General features: G+C 41.2%; 1 protein-coding gene across 2 annotated transcripts in view; it reads right to left on the bottom strand.

The window, feature by feature from the left end:
- The window catches only part of NSG2 (neuronal vesicle trafficking associated 2), a 119,409-nt gene that overhangs the window by 53,177 nt on the left and 38,806 nt on the right, over window positions 1-27,426 (bottom strand). Inside the window, exons 1-3 of one of the 2 annotated variants that reach the window (XM_055112880.1) lie at window positions 15,839-16,220; window positions 10,266-10,546; window positions 9,227-9,377 (exon numbers count right to left, since the gene is read on the bottom strand). In XM_055112880.1, coding sequence (XP_054968855.1) covers window positions 9,227-9,377; window positions 10,266-10,546; window positions 15,839-15,988 — 582 coding nt within the window. In that variant the 5' untranslated portion in view covers window positions 15,989-16,220. Of the gene's footprint in view, window positions 1-9,226; window positions 9,378-10,265; window positions 10,547-15,838; window positions 16,221-27,426 lie in introns of those variants that run through there. The other variant, XM_003814011.4, reaches the window with a different exon arrangement.

Below are 27,426 nucleotides of genomic sequence, written 5' to 3'. Positions count from 1 at the left end.
GGCCATAAAAACTGTGGAATGAATCAGTGAACAAATAAATCCTATTTCTAAAGAGAGAGGGTGAAGTTGCCCAGATGGGGCCTGCATCCTTAGTTGGGAACTTCCCCATTTGCACCTCTTGCTCCTCACTCCACACTCCCTCTTTGGATTCGAGTTTTTTCCTGGGCCTTGAAGGTTGGTATTGGGCCCTGAACACAGGGTAAAATGTCAGTGCTCAAAAGACTTTAGTGGCAGTGTTGTCCAACCTCATCAATTCACAAATAGGGAGACTGAGGCATAGAGCGGGAAAGGGATTTGCCACAGCTCACACAGTAAGACTGAGTCAGAAGCAGGTCTCTAGTATGAATGCCAACTCTCAGTCTGGAGCTCTTTCCATGGAATAAACTTTGTCTTTCTTGCTGGGCCTTTGCTTTGCTTTCTCAGAGGCAATATAAAAGTTGGTCTCAAATGAACTATCTGCCTCAATAAGTCTATAACTCCCCACTTATTTTTTTATTTTTATTTTTATTTTTTTGAGACAGAGTCTCGCTCTGTCGCCCAGGCTGGAGTGCGGTGGCGTGATATCTTGGCTCACTGCAAGCTCCACCTCCTGGGTTCACACCATTCTCCTGCCTCAGCCTCCCAGGTAGCTGGGACTATAGGCACCTGCCACCACGCCCAGCTAATTTTTTGCATTGTTTTTTAGTAGAGATGGGGTTTCACCGTGTTAGCCAGGATGGTCTGGATCTCCTGACCTCATGATCCGCCCACCTCGGCTTCCCAAAGTGCTGGGATTACAGGCGTGAGCCACCATGCCCAGCCAACTCCCCACTTCTATGGCAATGCATAGCATGGGGCAAGATGAGGTGCTCTCCACAGGATCCTCTACCGGGGACTTCCAGCTCCTTCTGCTCTGAACAGAGGCAAGCTGCCTAGGCTGGAATCATTACAGTGGAGCCCATAGCTCTGCCACCTGAGTCTTCCACAGTCCAGAGGCCCAGGCCATGTCACTGTTCACCTCTCCTTGCTGCCTGGGGTAGCCCTGTGACCTCCAGAAACAGGGAACCTGTTTCTGGAACTAAATAGATCATGTTAAGAACAACAGCAATAATAATTACTCCGTTGCATTAAGCATCTACTACGTACTAGGCACTATGATAAACATTTGCTATGTATTTTCCTCATTTTATCTTTACAACAATCCTTAGAGAAAGATACTAGTGTCATGAGGAAACAGAGGGTCAAAGTGGTTAATAAACTCACCCAGGGTCACAGTGCAAGTAGGTGGAGTTAGGATTTGAATTTAAACTGTGCTATTCTGACACCTCCCTGTACAGACAGACACTGGCTTCACAGTGATCTCCCTGTGTGTCAAAGTGAACAAGTTACATCCATTCCCTGAGACCATTCACTGTCTGTGAAACGGGGGTGATTTTTTTTTAATAGAAAATCTGAGGCCAGGTGTAGTGGCTTACATCTGTAATCCCAGCACTTTGGGAGGCCAAGGCAGAAGGATCAGTTGAGGCCAGAAGTTTGAGACTAGCCTGGGCAACAAGGCCCCGTCTATTAAAAGTCTTTAAAAATCAGCCTGGGTGGGGTAGCATGTGCCTGTAGTCCCAGCTACTTAGGGGACTGAGGCGGGAGGATTGCTTGAGCCCAGGAGTTCGCGACTGCAGGGAGCTATGTACAATCACACCACTACACTCCAGCTTCAGGACGACAGAGAGAGACCTTGTCTCTAAAAACAGATGAATAAAATTCGATGCATTCTTATGGTTAAAAACAAAAAAAGATGAAAAGTATAGAATAAAATTCTTCAAATGGAACGCACCTACCCCAATTCCCATTTCCCAAACATTTAACAGTTTTCTGTGTGTCCTTCCAAAACTGTCTTATGAATTACAAGAATAAAACATGCTCACACTATGTGTGTTTCCCCAAATGGGATCACTCCACACCATTCTCTTTAAAGCTGTTTGGACGAAGCAGCGTGTCTGTTATAGCTTTCCACGCTGGCGCATGCAGATCAGCCTCATTCTCAAAACCTCTGCTTAGGATTCCACATGCGTGTGCCAGAGCTCAGTTAACCAGGCCCTTCTCAGGGAATAGTCCAAGTTGTTCCCAGTTCTTTTCAATATATAGTGGCCTTTGCATACTTGAAATATATACCCATAGGGTAACTTCCTACCAGTGAAAAGCATACCAGTCAAATGCTACCCACAGTTTACATTGTACAGACAATGTCAAAATACCCTCTGAAAAACACTGCATCACATTACATAACCAACAAGAGCAAACTGAGGACAAGTTTGCCCCAGTATTGTCAACATGAGGAAATATCCATTTTTTTGTGCCAATTTGGTAGGTAAAAAAAGTATATTTTGTTTAAGATTGTGTTTTTAAATTATAAGGTATTTTTGCTACATTTATTGATCATTAGCTATTTGCTGGATCTGCCTAATCAGAGATGTTGTCCCAATTTGAGATGATTTATAACTCATCTCTTGAGATTCTCTGAAGAACCAGGGGGCTCTAGGGCCTGGAGCCTGCAGTGATGTGCATTTCTGTTGTTCCCTGGGGAAAGCCTATGTTTCTCATATCCTGTGTCTCAGAGAGAAAAAGAAACACTGCGGAAAGCCCAGGGAGAGGCCCAGAAGGCACACAGGCCTCAGTGACAGCCATAGGTCCCCTTTCAGGCCTCCCCTGCAGAGCATCATCAGGCCCCACCCCGCCCCACACCCACCCGTGAAACCCCATCCTTCTCAGCATGCTCCAATTCTGCAGTCTCCTTCTAAACCTATCATCTTCAAGAGACATATTCTGGATGCCCAGTGAAAGAAAGGAAACTCTATCTGTGCTCTCCCTCAGTATGCCTTGCACTGAGCTGGGCCCATTAGACAACTGTCACACTGTTTCCCTCATCAGCACCCTCTGAGGTAGATATTATTGCCTGTTTTAGGGCTGAACAAACTCAAAGCCCAGAGATGCTAAGCAATGTGCCTAAAGCTACACAGTAAGTAAATAGCTTAGCTGAGATTTGAACCCAGGTCTCTAGGACTATGAAGTGCATGTGGCCTACTGTGCAAAATTTAAAGCATGCCATACATTAGTCATTAGTTTCTAAATATCTGTGTTCCTCTCCTCCCACAAGCAGGTAAGTGATCTCCTCCAAGATGCATAAAGACTTAATAATCAATAGAAAGAAAAGAAGCGTTTGCCCAGAGCGCAGCAGCAGACTTGCCGATTATGGTTCCCCTGTGGCTCTGCCAAGGTGGGTTGTGCCTGTCTATGGTTTGCTTTCTGCAGACCTGCCACCCTTCCCAGCACACCTGCATGCAGATCTTGGCTGCACTGTTTTCCTTTGGTGCACCCTAGGACAGCCTTCCACCTGTCTGAGCCTGTTTCTGCACCTGTAAAATGGGGATTATGGTAGCAACGTCACAGGGGTTGTGAGGACACCTGGGTTATTGTGGCTACTTAGATGAACCAAAGGCAGCAAAGCACCAAAGGCATGTCCTGAAATTTGATGTCTGCAAACTAATGTTCCAGCTTTTCAGGAGCTTGCTCCCATGGCCTGGAGAAAGCCACCTAGATTTGAGTCTATTTCCTCAGCTACCAAGTAGAGAAATTGAGTCCAGTTTTAAGCTAGGCAAGAGAGGGGATCAGCCAGTAATTTCCACTGCCCACTGCAGGCCAGGCCTAAGGCTACCGAGATGACACAGCCTCAGGTCTAGCTGGGGCCTCAGGTCTAGTGGGCAAATGGAGCAGAGAAAGCAAATTCTCCTCCCAATCAACCTGGTACCACATCTCAATACCACTAGCCTCCCCACCCCACTGCCACTGCCCCACTGCCCTCTCCTCCCTGAATGTAGTAGTGGCCTTCTAACTGGTGTCAGACCTCCCATTCCTTTCTTCTACTCCCATATCGGGGGTGCTTCAGGCAACTCAGTCACCCCTGTTTTGGGGGACACTAATCTGGTGCTGCGTGGAGGACTGATTGGACAGAAAGAAGTAGAGGAGATCAGAAGACCAGGCATGAGACTGAACCTGTCCCTTGTCCCTAGGGTGGCTCACAGCAACGAGGGCAATCTTCCAAAATCGAACTCTGATCCTGTGACTCTCCTGCTTTAAATACCTTTTGAAAAAAACAAACAAACCACATAAACTGGTGCCCACCCCACCTCATCTCTTAAGTCTCTCCCCACCATTTGACATCACCAGCCAATGTGGCCCCCTGATCGTTTCTCCACCTTCCTCAGGGCTCAGTTAGGCCTGCTGCCTGACCACCTTGCCATTATAATTAGGTCCCCTATATGTCTTATCTCTCCTTACATTACAACACCTTGTTCTTTCCTTAATAGCCCTTCTCACAATTTGCATCTATATGCTTTTATGTGTATGATGGATTGTTTGAAGTCTCTCTTTCTCATTGGACTGGAAGCTCCATGAAAGCAGTGGCCAATGCTGTCTTTTCATTGCTGTGTACCTATGGCCTAGCACAGTGCCTGGCTCACAGAGGGTACCCTACAAGACTTGCTGGATGGATGGATGGATGGATGATGAACGGATGGGTAGATGGATGGATGGATTGGTGGATGGATGGATAGATGGACGACGAAGGAATGAATAGGTACAACTACAGCTATACTTATCAGTGGTCGAGGAAGGCATTCAGGAGAGGTGCTGTCTGAACTGGGTTTAGAAAGATTAATATTGACATCATACAAGCAAAGGAGCCAGAAGGGCATTCTGGGCAGAAGGAATGGCATGTTCATGGAGGTGAAGGCATGGAACATCCTGGGGAGTATGCAAGACTCTAGGGCAGGGTTTCCCAACCTTGGCGCTGTTGACATTTGGGGCAGGATAATTCTTCCCAGGGGCAGGACTGGGGGACTTGGGTGTCCTGTACATTATAGGATATTTAGCACCATTCCTGGCCTCCACCCATAAAATGCCAGTAGAATCCTCCCTCTAGTTGTGACAATGAAAAATGTCTCCAGACATTGCTAACTGCCCCCCAGGGAGAGAGAACCGCCCCCATGGAGCACCGCTGCTGCAGGTAGGTCTGGCACGCTAACATTCGAGGCGCAACGTGGGAGTGAAAGGAATGGAGGCCAGCAGGCCAGATGGTGAAAGAGCTGGAGTGGCAAGGTCAAGATTCAGGGATGGGATGTTGTGGGGTGAGGAGATGCAGAAGGTTTCCATGGGAGAAGGACCAAGGCACAGCCCTGGGGAGGCTTGGGGGCAGTGTGGAGGCTTGGCGGCAGTGAGTCGCATGAAAGGGAGAAGAGGCAGGAGGCAACTCAGGAGCCTGCTGCTCTTCCCTGAGGCAAACACCAGTCTCTCCAGCACCAGGCAGGGAGAGAGCACTGGGGCCTCTGGTGTTCTGTCTGGGGGACCAGTCCAGGTCCCTTCCAGGTCCAGGAGCCTGCCAGGGGGAGGGCTCAAGGGGCAGCCATGGATGAGGAAGCCTAGAGTTTGAGGAAGCACTCTCCCAGAATGAGAGACTTCTCACTGAAGGCAGTGCAATGCAGAAAAAACAAGTTGGAACATCAAGTACACTGAGGTTCCAACCCTAGCCCTTCCACTCTTCATCTGTAAAGTTTAGGCAGGCCATTACATTGTCCTGAGCCTCAGTTTCCTCATGAGTGAAATGGGTGCACTGAGATCCACCTCACAAGGCTACTGGGAAGATTAACTGAAATAACCTGAATGCCGTGCATAGTCCCCTCCCTAGCCTGGAACAAGTCTTCAGACACGTTCCACGAGAGGACTCCAGCTAGCCTCCAGAAGCTATTCTCTTGAAATTCAGATTTCATACTACTAAAGGATACTTAGAATACTGACTTTCAGTATTACAAGCATACTCTGTATTTTACATTTTCAAAAAGAAAAGCCATGATCTGACATTGGGGTCAAATATCCTTCTTTGTGATAACCATCTTAGCTTCAAGTACTCACCATCTGACTGGAGCCTAACCAAAGGGCTGACAGCTGACAGCTGTGTCAGGGCTCACTCTGTCTCCTCTACAAAAGTCCTGTGAGTCCCAAAATTAGCATCCCCATTCTATACACTAGAAGACTGATGCTGAGGCAACTTAAGAAACTACCCTCCAAGTTCTTAGCCAAAGCAGGCTGGTAAGAGTTGGAGTGGGATTTGAACCCACCTAAAGAGGTGGCTTCAGAGTCCTTGCTGGTCATCTGAACACTATTCTAAGCATTTAGAGGACCTTTGGCTTCTTGAGCAAAATTTACTTTTAACACATCTGTTCTCATGTCAGGGAAACAATGTAATTACTCTTGTAAAGATTCTAAAATCGAAATATTAGCACAGAAAACTGATAATACAATTTCCCACTCAGAGAACACAGACCTAAGAGAGGGGAATGGAGCGCACTGTGGGTCAGTGGCTGAGCTTGAGCCACAGACCACACCTGGGGACTCCCAGGCTGGCTCACTCCTCATTCCTGCTGAGGTGGAAGGTTCTGGAACAGCACTGCCTGGGCTCTATGTCCAGGATGCTTTCCCAGCTATTTGCTATGGGGAACTACTTTACCACTCTGTGTCTGAGCTTCTGTAAAATTCAGACCAAAGCAGTGACTCCCTCACTGGGGCCTAATAATTCCTGAGAAGAAGAAAGAAAATTGCACACATGTGTGAGTGATTGTGTGTGTGTGTGTGTGTGCACGTGCGTGTGCACATATAGCTTAGAATTTAGGAAGCACCTGAAAAATGGTGAAGCTATTCTCTTGTAGTTTGTTTTTTTTGTTTGCTTTTTTTTTTTTTTTTTTTTGAGACAGTGTCTCACTCTGTTGCCCAGGCTGGAGTGCAGTGGCACAATCTCGGCTCACTGCAAGCTCTGCCTCCCAGGTTCACGCCATTCTCCTGCCTCAGCCTCCCAAGTAGCTGGGACTACAGGCGCCCACCACCATGCCCGGCTAATTTTTTTGTATTTTTAGTAGAGATGGGGTTTCACCGTGTTCGCCAGGATGGTCTCGATCTCCTGACCTTGTGATCCGCCCGCCTCGGCCTCCCAAAGTGCTGGGATTACAGGCATGAGCCACCATGCCCGGCCTCTTGCAGTTTTTTTTTACCAGGCACTTTATGTATGATGCCACATCTAACTTTGTTCTGCCCATTGTGAGGTAGATGTGATCCTCCCCATATCAAAAAACAGGAAACTGAGGCCGCCCTGGTGAAAGACTGTGTGATGACAATCAGAGTGTCAAACTGGGTGCCCTGGATCTTTCAGGATAATTGGCTTCACGTTGCATGCATGCAGGCCCACTATGAGAGACAATGCATTATCCTTCAGGCTTTGGGACAGCTTCTGGTACACCTAGACTGGATACTCAGTGGTTATCAGACCTGCCTCCTCTCTCAAGGAAAGAATAAAGCCCTGGGAGGTGGGTGGGAGAGTAAGGGGGGACAGAGACCATGATAATCTCTAGATGACCTGCAGGCATGTAGAAGGCTAGGGGAGAGATGACCTCACCACAGTCCCTTTTCTTTTCACACCTCTTAAAGACATGCAGATCTGCAAGGCTATAGCTGTTGGCCTCACAAAGCCCCAAGAGAATATCCCTCCCTTCTCCTACCCAACCTCTCCTTATATCTGGGTTCAAACTCCAACATTTCTACTTACTCCTTCTGTGAGCTTGGATAACTCACCAAATTTTCATCTACAAATATGAATGAATAATCCCTGACTCCCAGGTTAATGCACACCTAAAACAATGGTCCTCAACTTTGGCTGCATGCAGGAGCCACCTGGGAGATTTCATTCATATTAATGCCTGGGTCTCACTCTCAGAGACTCTGATACAATTGTTCTGGGTCATGGTCTAGAAAGCAGGAGTTTCAAAATCTCCCCAGGTGATTCTAATATGCAGTTCAAAACCAAGAAGCTCTGATATACATGTAGCACATACTCTATTAATACTGCCCCTTCTCATCTCTTTAGTGTTAGTTGCCTGTTCAGAATTTATCTTTAAAGGCTTTACCAGTTCCTTAGGATGGCACTTAAGAATTCTCTCTGTCTGCCACCCCACCCCTGCACGTTCTCCTATTGACAATCTCTGCACTTTCAAAACAAATGATTCAACCTCTGGCCAATCAGCAGCCCCTTTATCTAGCTTTGGCTCCTCTTCTGTTGATTAGTTGAAGCCAATTGGTTAAGACACACAATGCCCTCCTGCAGATGCCAATGGGAAATCAAACAGATGGAATGATCCATTGTTCGCTCTTCAGCCAGGGAACTCCATCATTGGCCTCCAAGTCTCTCCCTTACTGTGTACAAAAGCTCACATAATAAAACCCCAGGTTGTCTCAGGTGGACCTGAAATGATACTATTTCTCCCTTCTGTGTGCATAACCCCCATCCCACCTTTGTGTGAATGCCCACCTCCATTCTTCATGGACTACTCCCATGTCAGGAGATGTGCCATCAGCCAGTCACTCATTTCCAGCCACGCCTCCCCAAAAGACACTCTCCTGCAGTCATGCTGCTCCCCTAAAGCTCTCCATGCTTTGCATATGTGTGCCCTTTGCCTTAAAAATGCCTTCCCTTCCCCACTCCATGGTCTGCCAGGAAGGGTTTTTACTCACCTTTAAAAGCCCAATTCAAATGCTCTCCTCTGCAGTTTGCCTAACCTGTCTTCTCAGTCCCATTCCCAAACCCTCTCCACCCCAACAGAATTTAGTTGTTTCCACCTGTGCACCCTCACAATCTTTGTAATGCTCAGGTATAACATTTACCAGGATGAATTAATCTGTCATACTAGAAAAGGATTTTGTAATTTTGTCTTTTTATAACCAACTCCTAGTATAGGGACAGGGCCTTAGCAGGTACAAACTGAATGCTTGTTTGAGTGAATCCAATCCTCTGTCCTCAAATCTATACCTGTCAATTTTTGAAAGACCTTCCCAAAATAATCAAGATGAGTTTTCTGTCACCACCTAGAAGCTTATTAGTATTCACCAGCTGTAAGAAAACTTTAACAAGGAAAGATCAATTTGCTTGCCCATTTATGCAGATATGAACAAAAAATGAATAAACACTTACCATAAATCTGAAATAACACAAGAGATGTCTTGGCTCTGGAAGGAATAACTACATTTTATAAGAGAGGGAGCACATTTGGCAGATAAGGGAATGAAAGGATTTGGGGGGTGGAATTTTTTGCTGCTTTATTTCCTGAGATGGGGGGAGCCTGGGGGCTGATGAGAGCAAGAGGACCTGCTTTACCTTTTCTGGAGCAGGCAGCTGTAAGTGATTAACCTCCAAGGGAGTGATGAGAGGGACGGTCTGGAAGCCATCCTCAACTGAAGGCGGCTTGGTTCCCTTCTCGCTGGGGTTACTGTTCAGCTTCACCATCCTTACGCCTTTCTTCCCAGACCTAAGGCAAGCAGTGGGATTCTGGTTACAGCAGGAGGTGAGGCAGAAAGAGAGGGCTGACGACAGAGAAAATAGCACTGTCCTCAACAGCTCCACTCAAGTGGCTTTCAATCTAGTGATCAGTCATTGATCTTCCACTAGATTTCCAGACATGATTCCCATTGTCCAACAAAACTTCTTTAATCATCAAAATATGCCACCTTCCCATGGGGTTCAACAGCACTCAAATTTAAGGAATTCAAGGAAAATCCTAAACCTATACACACAAAAAATATAAGTGTAAAACAAATACCCAAGACACTAGAGCTAAAGTGCTCACACAATGCCAGTAAAAAGATTATACTTAGTGCAAAATGAAGTCCTATTATACCACCCCCCCCCCACCCGCAGTATGATAAATTTCACCTCACCACTCTGGTTGCTATTCTATTATGTTGGTTTTCCATCAGCAATACCCTAAAACACAATAAATACATTCAACGTCTCAATGTGTACCCTGTTACATCATATGTGGATTGTACATGAGGTGCAATTTCCTAAAATAAAAACCAACAAAAAAAAAGGCTAGCTTGAACCTGAGCCTGTTATTCAGCCATGGAATGCCTCCATTTCCTCAATAGCGAAGGGCCATTTTTTTTTTGGTTCCATGGAAAGTTAGCAGCCCCCATATTGCAGGATTGCCAACTAAATAAACAAATCACATTTATTCATCTCCAGATCTCTTAGAAGTCAAACGGTGCTCCCCTCCCACCCCCAGAAGCTCAACACAACTGAATTTCTTCTCTCAATCCTGCTGATGGAACGTTTAGACAAAACAGGGTTGTTGTGGGGGTGAAAGGGGTTGGAAGATATTGGGGAGTGGTTATAGCAAAAACAAATGCCTACTTACTGTGCTGCACTCCTGGGGGTCAGAGCAGATTCAAGCCAATTTGAAGAGGAGGAGGACGGCCAGGAGTCCTCCCTCCTCAGCCCGAGCTTGTGGTGCTGAAAGGACAGCGCCTCGCGTGTGTCTGGATCGGAGCTTCTGAGAGCAGGCGTGAGCGAGCAGGGAAGAGCTCCTGGCAGCTGCCTGCCTGCTTGCTCGCTCGCGCCCCCTCCTACCGGGGAACGCGCTCCCACACCATCTGTCATCTGGCACCACCTGCTGTTTCTTATGCATGGCCACAACCACTGCACGGGACAAAATGGTTTCAAGAAAGTGGGAGGGATTTTGGCCACATCAAAAAAAAAATTAATATGCACCATATAACAAGTAATCCTTGAGCCTTTGGAAAAACTGGAAAAGCAGGCACATTCATTAGGAGAAGGCATCGCCTCCTAAGACCTTCCAGAACAATATCATAAAACACAGAATGGTTCAAGACCTCTACTGTGCTCTGACCCTGCGGTCAGGACAGAAGGGAAATATATTTATTGTGTATCTTTCATGCAGTGGGCACTTTTCCAGCCTCTTTCAGACTATCTCCCTCATTTGCAAAATGGTGTTTCTAATAGTACACACATGATGGGGTTAGTACAAAGCATGAAATGGGATAGCATAGGGAATGCATGTAGTACAGAGCAGGGACTATGGCAAGCACTGTATTCACATTAGCTACTACACTCAGCATTGCACTGTGATCATACAGGGCAGCCACGGTAACCAGAGCTGGAATTTGAACCCTGATCGGTGGCCACCAAAATTTGTATCCAGCCCAGGACATTGCATGGCTTCCAAGTTGGTGCCTGGAATCAGACAGGGCAAAGTCCTAGTGTCTGCTCTACCAAATTCTGGCTGTATGGATTTTGGACATTTTGCATTCATTCTTTAAACCTCCATTTCCTTATCTCTGGTGTAAGAATAACAATATCTCTCTTGCAGAGTGATTGTAAATATGAGAAGAGATTGTGCTCAAGGAAACCCCTTATTACTTAGGGACAAGGTTCTGAATGGCTGAATTATTTCATCCCTGGGGATTGCTCATAGATTCTCTTCAAATCCTCTGAGGTCAAGGCTGTTGCCACTGTTTTCACTAAGCTGTGGTTCAAGTCACCGATGGTTGTTCATTCCCAGCTGCAGTGCTGCTTATGATGCACTTCATGAGGCCCAGCTGTCTTGGCATTTGTCATAGGGTCCCCTTTTGCCTTCAAAAGTATTCTAGTTTATGTGATAAATTGTTAGGTCACCCTAGTTAGTGCTCATGTGCTGAGCATACACTCTGCTAGCTAAAAGGTCAAGAGAAAACGTAAGTATTATATATATTGTTCAGTAATGAAACGTGGGGGGGGGGGGAACACGTGTGTGGAGAGACAGAGAGAGAGACATTTTCTGAGGCAACAAAGGCTAGCACATCTGAGCTGCACAGGGCTATATTAATAGAAGTAGGCAGATACATGATATGGGAGTGTCCCAATAAATGTTAGTCCTCCATTCTCTTCTTTCCAAAGACCTAGATGAGTTTTCAGGTGCAATCATTGTGACAACACAATGATAACCACGTGGAGTCAATTGTGAACCCTTGTGTTTAATCTTTTTCCTCCAGAGGAAAAAGAAATTCCCTTTGACATGTCTTGTGATTGATTCACACATAGAAATCACACTTTTAATAATTTCAAGCCAAGCTTCTGCACAGCAAAGGAAATAATTAACAGACTAAAGAGACAACCTACAAAATGGAAGAAAATATCTGCAAACTATGCATCTGACCAGGGGTTAATACCCAGAATATATAAGAAACTCAAACAACAGCCAAAAAACAAAAATCTGATTTAAAAATTGGTGGCTGGGAGCAGTGGCTCATGCCTGTAATCCCAGCACTTTGGGAGGCCAAGGCAGGTGGATCGCAAGGTCAGGAGTTCGAGACCAGCCTGACCAACATGGTGAAACCCCATCTCTACTAAAAATACAAAAATTAGCCAGGCATGGTGGCGCATGCCTGTAATCCTAACTACTCGGGAGGCTGAGGCAGGAGAATCACTTGAACCTGTGAGGCACAGGTTGCAGTGAGCTGAGATCACGCCACTGCACTCCAGCCTGGGCGACAGAGCGAGACTCTGTCTCAAAAAAAAAAAAAAAAAAAAAAGGCAAAATACCTGAATACACATTTCTCTAAAGAAGACACACAAATTGCTAACATGTATATGAAAAAGGGCTCAATGTCCCTAATCATCAGGGAAATGCAAATCAAAACTACAATGAGATATCACCTCACCCCAGTTACAATGACTATCATTAAAAGACAAAAATAACAAATGCCATCATGTACGTGGAGAAAGGGGAACTATTACACACTGTTAGTGCGAATGTAAATTAGTACAGCCATCATGAAGAACAGTATGGAGGTTCCTCCAAATTTAAAAATAGAACTACCATATGATACAGCAATTCCACTACTGGATGTTCATCTAAAGGAAGGGAAATCAGTATGTCAAAGAGATATTTGTACTTTTCATGTTTACGACAGCACTATTCACGATAGCCAATATATGGACTCAACCCAAGTGTGCAATCGACAAATAAATGGATAAAGAAAAGGTGATATATAGATACACAATGGAATACTATTCAGCCACAAAAAATAACTTCTGTCATTTGTGGCTACATGGATGAACCTGGACATTCTGTAAAATGAAATAAGCCAGGCACGGAAGGATAAATACTGCACAATCTCACTAATGTGAAATCTTAAAACAAAAAACAAAAAGTTAATCTCATAGTAGTAGAGAGTAGAATAGTGCTTAGCAGTGGCTGGAGATAGTAGGGAGTGGGGAAGAAGGGGAAGAGATTGGTCCAGGGGTACAAAGTTACTGTTAGACAGGAAGAATAAATACTGCCATTACCTTATTCCTTCTATATAATCAAAATTTTGTAACCTTTGACCAATGTCTTCCCCCTACCCCCAGTCTCTGGTAACCACCATCTCTTCTCTACTTCTAAGTTCAACTTTTTTAGTTCCCACCTGTAAGTGAAGCTACATGATATTTGTCTTTCTGTGCCTGGCTCATTTCTTTTATTATTATTATTATTATACTTTAAGTTCTAGGGTACATGTGCACAACGTGCAGGTTTGTTACATATGTATACATGTGCCATGTTGGTGTGCTGCACCCATTAACTCGTCATTTACATTAGGTATATCTCCTAATGCTATCCCTCCCCCCTCCCCCCACCCCACAACAGGACCCGGTGTGTGATGTTCCCCTTCCTGTGTCCAAGTGTTCTCATTGTTCAATTCCCACCTATGAGTGAGAACATGCAGTGTTTGGTTTTTTGTCCTTGCGATAGTTTGCTGAGAATGATGATTTCCAGCTTCATCCATGTCCCTACGAAAGACATATTATCTTTAAAAATTAGCAAGGAAAAAAAGTGAGAGTAAACAAATACAAGTTGTCACTTATTGTTGTTATCTGTGACACTTTTAAAAAGGAGGAGAAAATATTGTCCATAATATTAGCTACTGTATAATGTGGACCCATTGCTTAAGGGACCTATATATTCATTTTTTATGTATTCGTTAGTTCTGTAATAAACATACAGTACCCGCTATATGGCAGATAACCAGGGATATGCATTATGAACAAGATGGGAACATAATAATTCTGGAAGGAAAATATTACTAACCCCATTTTATAGAAGAGACAACTGAGACTCAAAGGGGTTAAATAACTTATATAACATTATAGGTGTGAATCCTTTCCATCAATAAAACTTCTTTGGTTAATGAGAACCCAATAAAGTGAGGACTGTGCCTGTTTTGTTCACCGTGTATATCCAGCATGTCACCTATTGCCAAGTAAAGAGAAGGTGTTCAATAAATATTTTTAAATTAAAAAAAAATCTGCTTTTACACTGCACAGTAGGGTAACTATGGTTAACAATATTGTATTGTATATTTTAAAAGAGCTAAAAGAATTTTGAATGTTCTCATACAAAGAGATGATAAATAAATGAGATGAACATGCAAAATGCCCTGATTTTGTCACTGTAGAATGTATACATGTATCAGCCAGGCACGGTGGCTCACACCTGTAATCCCAGCACTTTAGGAGGCTGAGGCAGGGGGATCACCTGAGGTCAGGAATTCAAGACCAGCCCAGTCAACATGGTGAAACCCTGTCTCTACTAAAAATACAAAAATTAGCCAGGCTTAGTGGCAGGTGCCTATAATCCCAGCTACTCGGAAGGCTGAGGCAGGAGACTCACTTGGACCTGGGAAGTGGAGATTGCAGGGAGTAGAGATCATGCCACTGAACTCTAGCCTGGGTAACAGAGCAAGGCTCCGTCTCAAAAAAAAAAAAAAAAAAGAATGTATACATGTATCAAAACATCACACCATCCTCCATACATATGTACAATTATTATGTGTTAATTAAAAGCAAAATTTCAAAAAATAATTTCAAGCCAGTTGTATTGAGTTTAGTAAGGTCCAAGCCTGTCTCAAGGCAGTGGGAAATTCAGGTCTCCTGATATGTGAGGCCAGGAGAGAAGCTGCAGGAAGAAACAGAAGGCTGAAGTGATATGGGAAATTTTCTCCTGGTTGGCGAGGTCCTATTTTTTCTTCTTCCAGCTATTTTGAAATATACAATAGATTTTTATAAATTATAGTTACTCTACTGTGAGGGGTTCTTAATACAATAGACCATTATAGTATAATAGACTATTTTTCTGCTATGTAATGATCTCTTTTTTAAGAGACAAGGTCTCGTTCTGTCACCCCCACTGGAGTGCAATGGCACAATCCTATTATAGATCACTGCAGCTTCAAACTTCTGGCCTCAAGTGATCCTTCTGCCTTGGCCTCCCAAAGCACTGGGATTATAGGCATGAGCCACCTATGCCTGGCCTGGATTTCTTTAAAATATGTTTGTAGTTGAAAACAAAAATTATAACATCTTCTGATGAGGTATTCAATGTATGTAGAGTAATATATAAGACAACTGCAATACAAAGAATTGAGGCTAAAGGGACCAATATGGTGGGAATGTTTCTATATTCTACTTGAAGTGGCAAAAGTAGGCAAAGTTAAATTTTTCTATTGTTATCTCTAGGGCAAACAAAAATATACAAAGAGATATAGTCAAAATGCAATAGATCAAGTGGGATACAAAAAAAGTTCCAAAAGAAGGCAGAAAAGGAAAAGGAGAGGAACAAAAAAAATTAGGGGGCAGAAGAAAACAAATGATGAAACAGTAGACTTCAAACATACCAGTAATTACATTAAATGTAAGTGGGCTAAACAAGCTAATTAAAAAGTTTGTCAAAATGGAGAAAAAACACAAACCAAATATATGCTGTCAACAAGAAATTCACCTCAAATATAAAAATATAAGTAGATTCAAAGTAAAAGTATGGACTCTGGGCTTTCAGCTCAGAGGAAAACAAAGTGCAACCTTCTTCTGCCATGCAGCATCTGATTTCATATAACACCAGCCGCCTCTTCCATGCCATCCAGGTTCAAGCACACCAAAATCAAAGTTGTATACCTGAGGTACACTGGTGGGGAAATCAGTGTCATGCCTGCCTTGACCCCTGAGATCAACTCCATGGACCTGTCTCCAAATAAATGTTGGTGATGACATTGCCAAGAAAGCTAGTGACTGGAAGACCCTAAGGATTACAGTGAAATGAACCATTCAGAACATGCAGGACCAGATTGAGGATTCTGCCTCTGCACTATCATCAAAGTTCTCCAAGAATCGCTCTGTGACAGAAAACAGCAAAAAAAAACAGTAAGCAGAGTGGAAATATCATTTTTGTTGCAATTGTCAGCATTTCCCAATGCAGCACTGATATTTAGCTAGAGAACTCTCTCTGGAACCCTTAAAGAGCTCCTGGAGACTGCCCACCAACTGGTGGACTGCACTATTGATGGCTACCACACTCCGCATCATAGATGACATCAACAATGGCATAGTGGAATGTCCAGCTAGTTAACAACTACAAAGGAAAATATTTAAATGAAGGATCATTTGACAACAACAAACAAAAAAACAGTAAAAGGATGAAACAAGATACACCAATGTAACACTGACCAAAAGAAAGCTGGAGTAGCTATATTAATATCAAACAAACAATCCAGAGCAAAGAAGAGAGAGATAAAGACGGACATTACACATGATAAAAGGTCAATTCACTAAGAACACAAAACAGTCCTAAATGCGTATGAACCTAATAACAAAGCTTCAAAACGCATGGACCAAAACCTGACAGAACTAAAAAGAGAAATAGACAAAACCACAATTATAGTTGGAAACTTCAATACTTCTCTCTCTTTAATTGACTGTTAGGGGAAACAGAAAATTCAGGAATATTAACATTTTAGACTGGATAATTATGGTGAGAGTTGTGGGGTAAGGCTCTTCTGTGTATTGTAGGATGCTTAGCAGCATCTCTGGTTTCTACCTACCAGGTGCCAGCAGCATCCCCTCCTAAGCTGTGATTATCAAAAATGTCTCCAGATACTGACAAATGTCCCCTGGGGGAAGTGGGGGAAAATCATTCTCAGTTGAGAACCACTGCTATAGGAGAACAGAACATCATCAATTAACTGGATCTAACTGACATTTATAGAATAATTCACCCAAAACAGAAGAATAAACATTTATTTTTAGTGCACATTAAACACATACCAAGATAGACCATATCCTGAGTTATAAAACAAACCTGAAAAAAATTTAAAATTGAGATAATACAAAAAAACTGTTCTCTGACTATAATGGAATTAGACCAAAAATCAATGACAGAATAGTAACAGGAAAGTCTCCAAACAGAAGTTAAACAACATTGTTTGAAACAATACATATATCAAAAAGAAAGTCTCAAGAAAAATAAGAAAATATTTTGAACGGAACAAAAAATGAAAATATAAGATATCAAAATTTGGGGAGTGCAGCTTTAGTAGTAATGAGAGATAAATTTGCAGTGTTAAATGTGTGTATTATAAAAGAGGAAAGATTTCAAATAAATAATCTAACCTTTCACACAGAAATAAGAAGAGCAAAATAAACCCAAAGCAAACAGAAGGAAAGAGATAATAAACAGCAGAAATCAATATAATTGAAAACAGAAAAACAATGGAGCAAATCAACAAAGGCAAAAGTTGGTTCTTTAAAAAGATTAGTAAATTTGGCTGGGCAGAGTGGCTCATGTCTATAATCCCAGAACCTTGGAAGGCCAAGGCAGGAGGATCACTTGAGCCCAGGAGTTCTAGATGAGCCTGGGCACCATAGTGAGACCCCATCTCTACAAAAAATTTAAAAATTAGTTAGGCATGGCGGCACATACTTGTAGTCCCAGCTACTCAGGAGGCTGAAGCGGGAGAATCACTCAAGCCAGAGAAGTCGAGGCTGCAGTGAGCTATGATAGAGCTACTGCACTCCAGCCTAGGTGACAGAGCAAAACTCTTGTTTCAAAAGAATTAAAATTTAAATTTAAAAATTAGTAATTTTGATACACCTCCAGAAAGACTGACAAAGAGAAAAGACAGAACACACAAATTACTAATCTCGTGAATGAAAGGCGCTAACACTACAGAGCATGAAGGCATTAAAAGGATAATAAAAGACTACTACAAACAATGCTATGTACATAAATTTGATAAAGTAGATTAAATCGGTCAATTTCTCAAAAACCATAAACTAGCAAAACTTACTGAAGATGAAATGATAATCTGAATGATAATCTTAACTATTAAGGGAATTGAATTTGTAGTAATTTTCCCCCAAAAAGGAATCTTCAAACCAGACAGTTTCACTGTGGGAACACACATTTAAAAAAAAAGTTCTATACAATCTCTTCTAGAAAACAGAAGAAGAGATAAACAGTTCCCAATTTATTCTATGAGGACAGCATTACTCTCATACCAAAACCAAAGACAGTACAAGACAAGAAAAATACAGGCCAATATGCCTCATGAATATAGGTGCAAAATTTTTCAACAAAATATTAGAAAATCAAATCCAGCAACACACAAAAAGAATAATACACCATGGGCTTTATCCTAGGAGTAAAACTGATGAAGAGAAAAACATTTAATAAAATTTATGTCCATTCACAATTCTCAGCAAACTTGGAACAAAATGAAACTAAGCTTGATAAAGGACATCTTAAAAATAAGATAAAACTTGGCCAAGCATAATGGCTCATGCCTGTAATCACAGCACTTTGGGAGGCAGAGGTGGGAGGATTGCTTGAGGCCAGGAGTTTGAAACCAGCCTAAGCAACATAGTGAGACCCTCATCTCTGCAAAAATTTTAAAATTAGCATTATGTTTTACTTAATGGTAAAAGACAAAATGCCTTCCTCCTAATATCTGAAACAAAGCAACACTCTCACCACTCTTACTTAGAAGTGTACTAGCCAGTGCAATGAAGCAAGAAAAATTAATAAGAGGCATACGGATTGGAGAGGAAGAAATAAAACTATCCTTATTTGTAGAGAACATAATTGCTTGCATTAAAAAAAACAAGAGATCTATTTTTTAAATACCTTGAACCAATTTAGCATGTGGGTTAACATTCATGAATATATGAATGTGCACAAATTAATCAATCATATTTCTATTTATCAGAAATGAATAATTAGAAATCAAAATGTTTTTTACAATACCATTTACAATAGTTCCCCAAAATAAAAAACCTTGGTATAAATCTAGCAAAATACATACAGGATCTGTAGAGTGAAAATTACAAAATGCTTATGAAGTATCTTAAAGGCCTAAGTAATTGAAGAATACCAAGTTCACTAATTGGACATTCAACATAGTAATGATGTCGAATCCATAAACATTGATCTATGAGTTAATTTTCAATTCTAACCTCTGGCAGAAATTTTTGTAGGTAAGGTTATTCCAAAATACATATAGAAAGGCAAAATAACTATAATAACCAAAACAATTATTTTTAAAAAGTAAATAAAATTGAAAGAATCACACTATCCAATTTTAAGACTTACTATAAAGCTACAGTATTTTATACAGCACTGTAACGGCAATGGGATAGACATACAGATTAATAGGAGAGATGAGAGAGCACAAAAATAGACCCACACAAATATGGCCAATGGATTTTTGGCAATAGCGCAAATGCAATTCAATGGAGAAAAGATGGTCTTTTTAAAATGATGCTGAATAATGAGCTTTGACCTAAACCTCATATCTTACATAAATATAGGCTACACATCTAAAAGTGAAATATGAAACTGTAAAATGTTTAGAATAAATCATAGGAAAAAATACTTCACGTCCTAGTGTTAGGCAAATACTTCATACACTTGACACCAAGTGCAAAATCTATAAAAGATAAGATTGATAAATTGGGGTTCATCAAACTTTAAGATTTTTGTTTTGCCAAAGACACTGTTAAGAAAAAATAAAAAGACAAGCTATAGACTTGGAGAAAATATTTGCAAATGTACCTGACAACAGACTTGTATTCAGAATACATAAAGAACTCTCATAATTTGACAATTAAAAAAACAAACAAACAAAAAGTGGGCAAAAATCTTGACTGGATACATCATCAAAGAGTATGAATAGATAGCAAATAAGCACATTAAAGGATGTTCAAAATCATTAGCATTACGGTCCTGGAGATCACATAATTAATTTAATCAGCCTTTGTGTGAATGAATCTATTAGATTCCTTCCCAAGAGCTCATTTTCACAGGGAAGGAAATGGAGCATGATTAAATGGAAGAAACAAATTTAAAAAAAAAAAAAAAAGGAAGGGTAGGCAGGGCCAAGATGGCTGACTAGCAGTGGTTGGAGGCTCACACTGAGGAGAACAAAAACAGCATGAGAATCCTGCACTGGCAAGCAAGGTATCCGTATTCTAGCATCAGGACTGACTAGGTGGTTGGCATGACCCACAGATAAAAATGAAAAGCAAGGTGGTGTGTTGGCCCACCTGAGAGCTAAACAGGGCAAGGGGAATCCTCACCCCCAGCCAAGGAAGGAGGTGAGTGAGCATGCTACCCAGCCTGGGAAACTGTGCTTTTTCCACAGATCTGTGCAACCCCAAATCAGAAGATCCCACTTGAGAGCCCATGCCACCAGGGCCTTGGGTCCCAACCACAGAGCCACACAGATTCTCAACAGCCACTCAGCTGGAATCTACCTAAGACTACCAAGTTCCTGGGGCGAGGGTCGGCAGCCATTACTGCAGCTGCTAGCTGCCTAAGACACTGAACTCCCAGGGCTGGAGAGAAGGGCGGCAGCCATCACTATAGCTCCAGTGATTTTTCCCTACTGGAGCTGAGGAGACTGGATTGCTTGGTCCCAAGAAGTATTTCCCACAGCACAGCACACTGGCTGCTGCAGACCATGGCCAGACTGCCTCCTTAGGCTGGACACTGACACATTCCTCCTCACTGGGCAGGGCCTCCCTGCAGGAACTCCAGCAACTCTAGCCAGGGTTTTAGGGACAGAGATCTGATCTCCCTGGGCCTGAGCCTCTAGAAGGAGGGTTGGCCATGGTCTCCATGGACCAGCAGACTTAATCTTTCTTCCTGCTAGTTCTGAGGAATCCAGGCAGCTCAGATGAATGGGTTTCTCCCCTAATGCAGCACTATCCCTCCACCAAGGGACAGCCAAAGTGCTTTGTTAAATGGGTCCTGGTTCCCATGCCCCCCAACTGGGTGAGACCCCATAACAGGGGTTGCCAGACACCCTATACGGGAGCATTCCTACTGGTATCAGGTTGGTGCCTCTCAAGGTCAGAGATCCCAAAGAAAACGCCAGCACCCATCTTTGCTGTTCTCCAGCTGCCTCGGGTGACATCTCCAGGTATGGAAGATACCCAGATGAATAGGGCCTGAAGTGAACCCCCGGAAAACTGCAGCAGCCCTACAGAAAAGGGACCTGACTACTGAAAGAAAAACAAACAAACAGAAAGCAACAAGAACAGCATCAACAAAAATCATCCCCACAAAAATCTCATCCAAAGGTCAGCAGCCTCAAAGATCGAAACTAGGCAAACTCATGAAGGTGAGAAAGAATCTACATAAAAACACTGAAAATTAAAAGGCCAGATCATTCTCCTCCAAATGATTGCAACGTCTCCCCAGCAAGGGCACAGAACTGGATGGAGGATGAGATGGATGAACTGACAGAAGTATGCTTCAGACAGTGGGTAATAACAAACTTCGCTGAGGTAAAGGAACATGTTTTAACCCAATGCAAAGAAGGCAAAACCCATGATAAAAGGTTACAGGAGCTGCTAACTAGAATAGCCAGTTCAGAGAGAAACATAAATGACCTGATGGAGCTGAAAAACACAGCACGAGAACTTTGTGATGCAAACACAAGTATGAAAAGCTGAATCAATCAAGTGGAAGAAAGAATGTCAGATATTGAAGACTATTTTGCTGAATTAAGGCAGGCAGACAAGATTAGAGAAAAAAGAATGAAGAGGAATGAACAAAACCTCCGACAACTATGGGACTATGTAAAAAGACCAAACCTATGACTGATAGGAGTACCTGAAAGAGACGGGGAGAATGGAACCAAGTTAGAAAACACACTTCATGATATCATCCAGGAAAACTTCCCCAACCTAGCAAGACAGGCCAACATTCAAATTCAGGAAATACAGAGAACCCCAGCAGGATACTCCATGAGAAGATCAACCCCAAGATACATAATTATCAGATTCTCCAAGGTTGAAATGCAGGAAAAAATGTTAAGGGCAGTAAGAGAGAAAGGCCAGATCACCTACGAAGGGAAGCCCGTCAGACTAACAACAGCAGACCTCTCAGAAGAAACCCTACAAGCCAGAAGAGAGTGAGGGCCTATATTCAACATTCTTAAAGAAAAAAATTTTCAACCCAAATTTCATATCCAGCCAAACTAAGCTTCATAAACAAAGGAGAAATAAAATACTTGTTAGACAAGCAAATGCTGAGTGAATTTGTCACCACTAGGCCTGCCTTGCAAGAGCTCCTGAAGGAAGCACTAAATATGGAAAGGAAAAACTGGTACCTGCCACTGCAAAAACACACTGAAATACAAAGACCAATGGCACAGTGAAGAAACTGCATCAACTAGTGTGCAAAATAACTACTAGTATCCTGATGACAGGATCAAATTCACACATAACAATATTAACCTTAAATGTAAATGGGCTAAATGCCCCAATTGAAAGACACAGACTGGCAAACTGAATAAAGAGTCAAGACCCATTGGTGTGCTGTATTCAAGAGGCCCATCTCATATGCAAAGACATACATAGGCTCAAAATAAAGGGATGGAGAGAAATTTACCAAGCTAATGAAAAGCAGGAAAATGCAGAAGTTGCAATCCTAGTTTCCGACAAAACAGACTTTAAACCAACAAAGATCAAAAAAGACAAAGAAGGGCATTACATAATGATAAAGGGATCAATTCAACAAGAAGGGCTAACTATCCTAAATACATACGCACCCAATGCCGAAGAACCCAGATTCATAAAACAAGTTCTTAGAAACCTACAAAGAGACTTAGACTCCCACACAGTAATAGCGGGAGACTTTAACACCCCACTGTCACTATTAGATCATCGAGACAAAAAATTGACAAGGATATTCAGGACTTGAACTCAGCTCTTGATCAAGTAAAGCTAATAGATATCTACAGAACTCTCCACTCCAAAACAACAGAATATACATTCTTCTCAGTGCCACATGGCACTTACTCTGTAATTAATCACATAATTGGAAGTAAAACACTCCTCAGCAAATGTAAAAGAACTGAAATCATAACAAGCAGTCACTCAGACCACAGTGCAATCAAATTAGAACTCAAGATTAAGAAACTCACTCAAAACCACACAACTACATGGATATTGAAAAACCTGCTCCTGAATGACTCCTGGGTAAATAATGAAATTAAAGCAGAAATCAAGAAGTTCTTTGAAATCAATGAGAACAAAGAGACAACATACCAAAATCTCTGGGATGCAGCTAAAGCAGTGTTAAGAGGGAAATTTATAGCACTAAATGCCCACATCAGAAAGTTACAAAGATCTCAAATTGACATCCTAACAGCACAACTCAAAGAACTAGAGAAGCAAGAACAAACAAATCCAAAAGCTAGCAGAAGACAAGAAATAACTATGATCCGAGCGGAACTGAGATACAGACACAAAAAATCCTTCCAAAAAAATCAGTGAATCTAGGAGCTTGTTTTTTAAAAAAAATAAAATAAAATAGATAGACCGCTAGCTAGACTAATAAGAAAAGAAAGAATCAAATAGACACAATAAAAAATGATAAAGGGGATATCACCACTGACCCCACAGATATACAAAAAACCATCAGAGAATACTATAGCATACCTCTATGCAAATAAACTAGAACATCTAGAAGGAATGGATAAATTCCTGGACACATACACCCTTCCAAGACTAAACCAGGAAGAAGTTGAATCCTTGAATAGACCAATAACAAGTTCTGAAATTGAGGCAGTAATAAATAGCCTACCAACCAAAAAAAAGCCCAGGACCAGACAGATTCACAGCCAAATTCTACCAGAGGTACAAAGAGGATCTGGTACCATTCCTTCTGAAACTATTCCAAAAAATTGAAAAGGAGAGACTTCTCCCTAACTCATTTTATGAGGCCAGAATCATCCTGATACCAAAATCTGGCAGAGATACAACAAAAAAAGGAAACTTCAGGCCAATATCTCTGATGACCATCAGTGAGAAATCCTCGATAAAAATACTAGCAAACTGAATCCAGCAGCACATCAAAAAGCTTACCCACCATGATCAAGTTGGCTTCCTCCCTGGGATGCAAGGCTGGTTCAACACACACAAATCAAGAACGTAATTCATCACATAAACAGAACTAATGACCAAAAAACACATGATTATCTCAATATATACAGAAAAGGCCTTCAATAAAATTCAACATTCTTTCATGTTAAAAACTCTTGGTAAACTAGGTATTGGTGGAACATATATCAAAATAATAAGAGGCGTGTATGACAAACCCATAGCCAATATCATACCGAATGGGCAAAGGCTGGAAGCATTCCTATTGAAAACCAGCACAAGAAAAGGATACCCTCTCTCACCACTCCTATTCAACATAGTATTGGAAGTTCTGGCCAGGGTAATCAGGCCAGTGAAAGAAAAAAAAAAGGGGGGGTATTCAAATAGGAAGAGAGGAAGTCAAACTGTCTCTGTTTGCAGAAGACGTGATCCTATATCTAGAGAACCTGATCGTCTCAGCCCAAAAGCTCCTTAAGCTGATAAGCAACTTCAGCAAAGTCTCAGGATACAAAAATCAATGTGCAAAACTCACAAGCATTCCTATACACCAACAACAGACAAGCAGAGAGTGAAATCACGAAAAAAACGTCCATTCACAATCGCTACAAAGAAAATAAAATACCTAGAATACAGCTAACAAGGGATGTGAAAGACCTCTTTGAGGAGAACTACAAACCACTGCTAAAGAAACTAAGAGAAGACACAAACAAATGGAAAAACATTGCATCCTCTTGGCTAGGAAGAATCATTATCATGAAAATGGTCATACTGTCCAAAGTAATTTATAGATTCAATGCTATTCCCATCAAACTACCATTGACATTCTTCACAGAATTAGAAAAAACTACTTTAAAATTCATGTGGAACCAAAAAAGAACCCATATAGCCAAGACAATCCTAGTGGCCACAAAGATTCTTTTCTCTGAAGCATAATGTTTAATATCCAAACATTTCGGGATTCTTCTAGATATGCCTCTTGTTGTTAATCAATAACTTATTGAACTGTGATCAGAGAATGTATTTATACTTAAGGTATAATTCCTTTGAAATTTTTTAAGACTGACTTTATGGTTCAGCATATGATCAATTTTGCTAAATGTTTCATGTGGACTTTAAAAGAATATACATTCTTTTATTTGGGGATGGAGAGGTGAATAAAGGCGAATGTGGTCAGATTTGTTTATCATACCGCTCAAATATTCTGCTCACTAATGGATTTTTTTGTCTGTTTGTTCTGTCAGTAACTACAATAAATGTGTTAAAATCTCCCACTACAACTGTGGACTAATTTATCTTTTTATTTATGTTAGCTTTCGCTTTGTATACTTGAGGCTACATAATTAAGCAGGTACAAATTTAGAATTACTCCTGGTGGATAAACCCTTTTTAACATGATGAAATGTCCCTATATCTCTACAACTGCTTTTTGTCTTAAAGTCTATTTTATGTGGTATTAATATAGCTGTGTCAGCTTTCTTTTGGTTAATGTTTGTATGGTAAATAGTTTTTCATCCTTTAACTTCATCTTTTATCTCTCCGCATCCCTATGTGTGAGATCTTCTCCTTGCAAGCGGCATAAAATTGGACTTTATCCAGTCTGAAAATCTTTACCTTTTGATTGAATTATGTGGTCCATTTGCATTATATAATAATTAATATATTTGGGTTTAATCTACCATCTTATTTTCTACTTGTTTCATCTGTTTTTTCTTCCTTTTTACCTTCTTTTGGATTATTTAAATATTTTTGTTACATTTTTACCACATTTGCTTTTACTTTTTTTATTACTTCAGCCATTACTCTAGAGATTATAATGCACATCTTTGGTTTATTATATTCTAATGTAAATTAATATTTTTACTTATCAGACTAGCAAGGCCTTGGAACAATTTAGCTATATTCACACTCTTCTTTGTGTTATTGTCATAAATTTTAATTTTACATATATATAAAACCCACCACATCCTATTATTATAATAAAGTTTTAATAATATCAATGTAGATTTACCTAAATGTTTATCCTTTGCATTAGTCTGTATTGCTCTGTACATCACCAGGCTTCCATCTAGGATTATGTTATTCTGCCTAAAGAATAGCTCTTGGCCAGGCACGGTGGCTCACTCCTGTAATCCCAGCACTTTGGGAGGCTGAGGTAGGCGGACCACTTGAGACCGGGAGTTCAAGACCAGTCTGGCCAACATGGCAAAACCCCACCTCTACAAAAAATACAAAAATTAGCCGGGTGTGGTGATGCACACCTGTAATCCCAGCTACTCGGGAGGCTGAGGCAGGAGAATCTCTTGAACCCTAGAGGTGGAGGTTGCAGTGAGCCAAGATTGCACCACTTCACTCCAACCTGGGTGACAGAGCAAGACTGTCTCAAAAAACAAACAAACAAAAAGAATAGCTCTGAGTATTTATTTTATTGTGGCTTCATTCACAACAAACTCTCACTTTTTGTCTGGCATTGTCCTTCATTTTTAAACAATATTTTTGTTGGATATAAAATCCTATGTTGACAGTTTTCTTTTTCAGCATTTTAAAGATGCCATTTCAGTTTTTATTTCTCTTAAAAAATAAGTATCCATCTTACTGATACTCCTTTGAAGATAATGTTTGTTTGTTTGTTTTTACTCTGGGTCCCTTTATTGTTTTCTCTTGGCTTTCATTTTCAGCAGTTTTGTTATGTACCAAAGTGTGGTTTTACCTGAATTCATCTTGATTAGGGTTCACAGTACTTCTTGAATCAGTGGTTTAATGTCTTTTGTCAGGTTTGACAAATTATCTGTCTTTCTTTCTTCAGGAATTTATTGGCCTCATTTCCTTTCTCCTCTTTTTCTGGGATGCTAATTACAAATACATCAGGCCTTGTCCCAGTGTGTCTTACGGCATTTTCTGTATTGTCCATTTTTTCCCTCTCCATGTTTTAATCTACATATTTTCTATTTGACCTATTTTCCACTGTACTAATCTGCTTGTCTAATCTTTACAGTAAGTTTTTTCTGTGTACTTTGTCCAATTTGCTGTTAAATCACCTATTAAGTTGTAGATTTTTGTTTTTTTAAAAAATATCTAGATATTCTTTACAGTTCTCTCTGTGGCGTTCAGGACTTTGATGAAATTTAGCATCTTGTCATCTATTTTCTTGATGATATTATTCACAAATATTTCAAAGTCCAGGTTTGATATTTCTTGTATCTGGATCACGTGTGGATCTGAGTCTATCGTTTTTTCTCTCCCTTATATTTTAGCAATTTGACTCTGACTTACCCATTAATTTTTTTTTACATTTTACATTGTGTACAAAAAAAAATTATACA

This window comes from Pan paniscus, chromosome 4 (genome assembly GCF_029289425.2).
Source record: "Pan paniscus chromosome 4, NHGRI_mPanPan1-v2.0_pri, whole genome shotgun sequence".
NCBI classification, from domain to species: Eukaryota; Metazoa; Chordata; class Mammalia; order Primates; family Hominidae; genus Pan; species Pan paniscus.
This window is presented reverse-complemented; position numbering and strand designations above follow the sequence as displayed.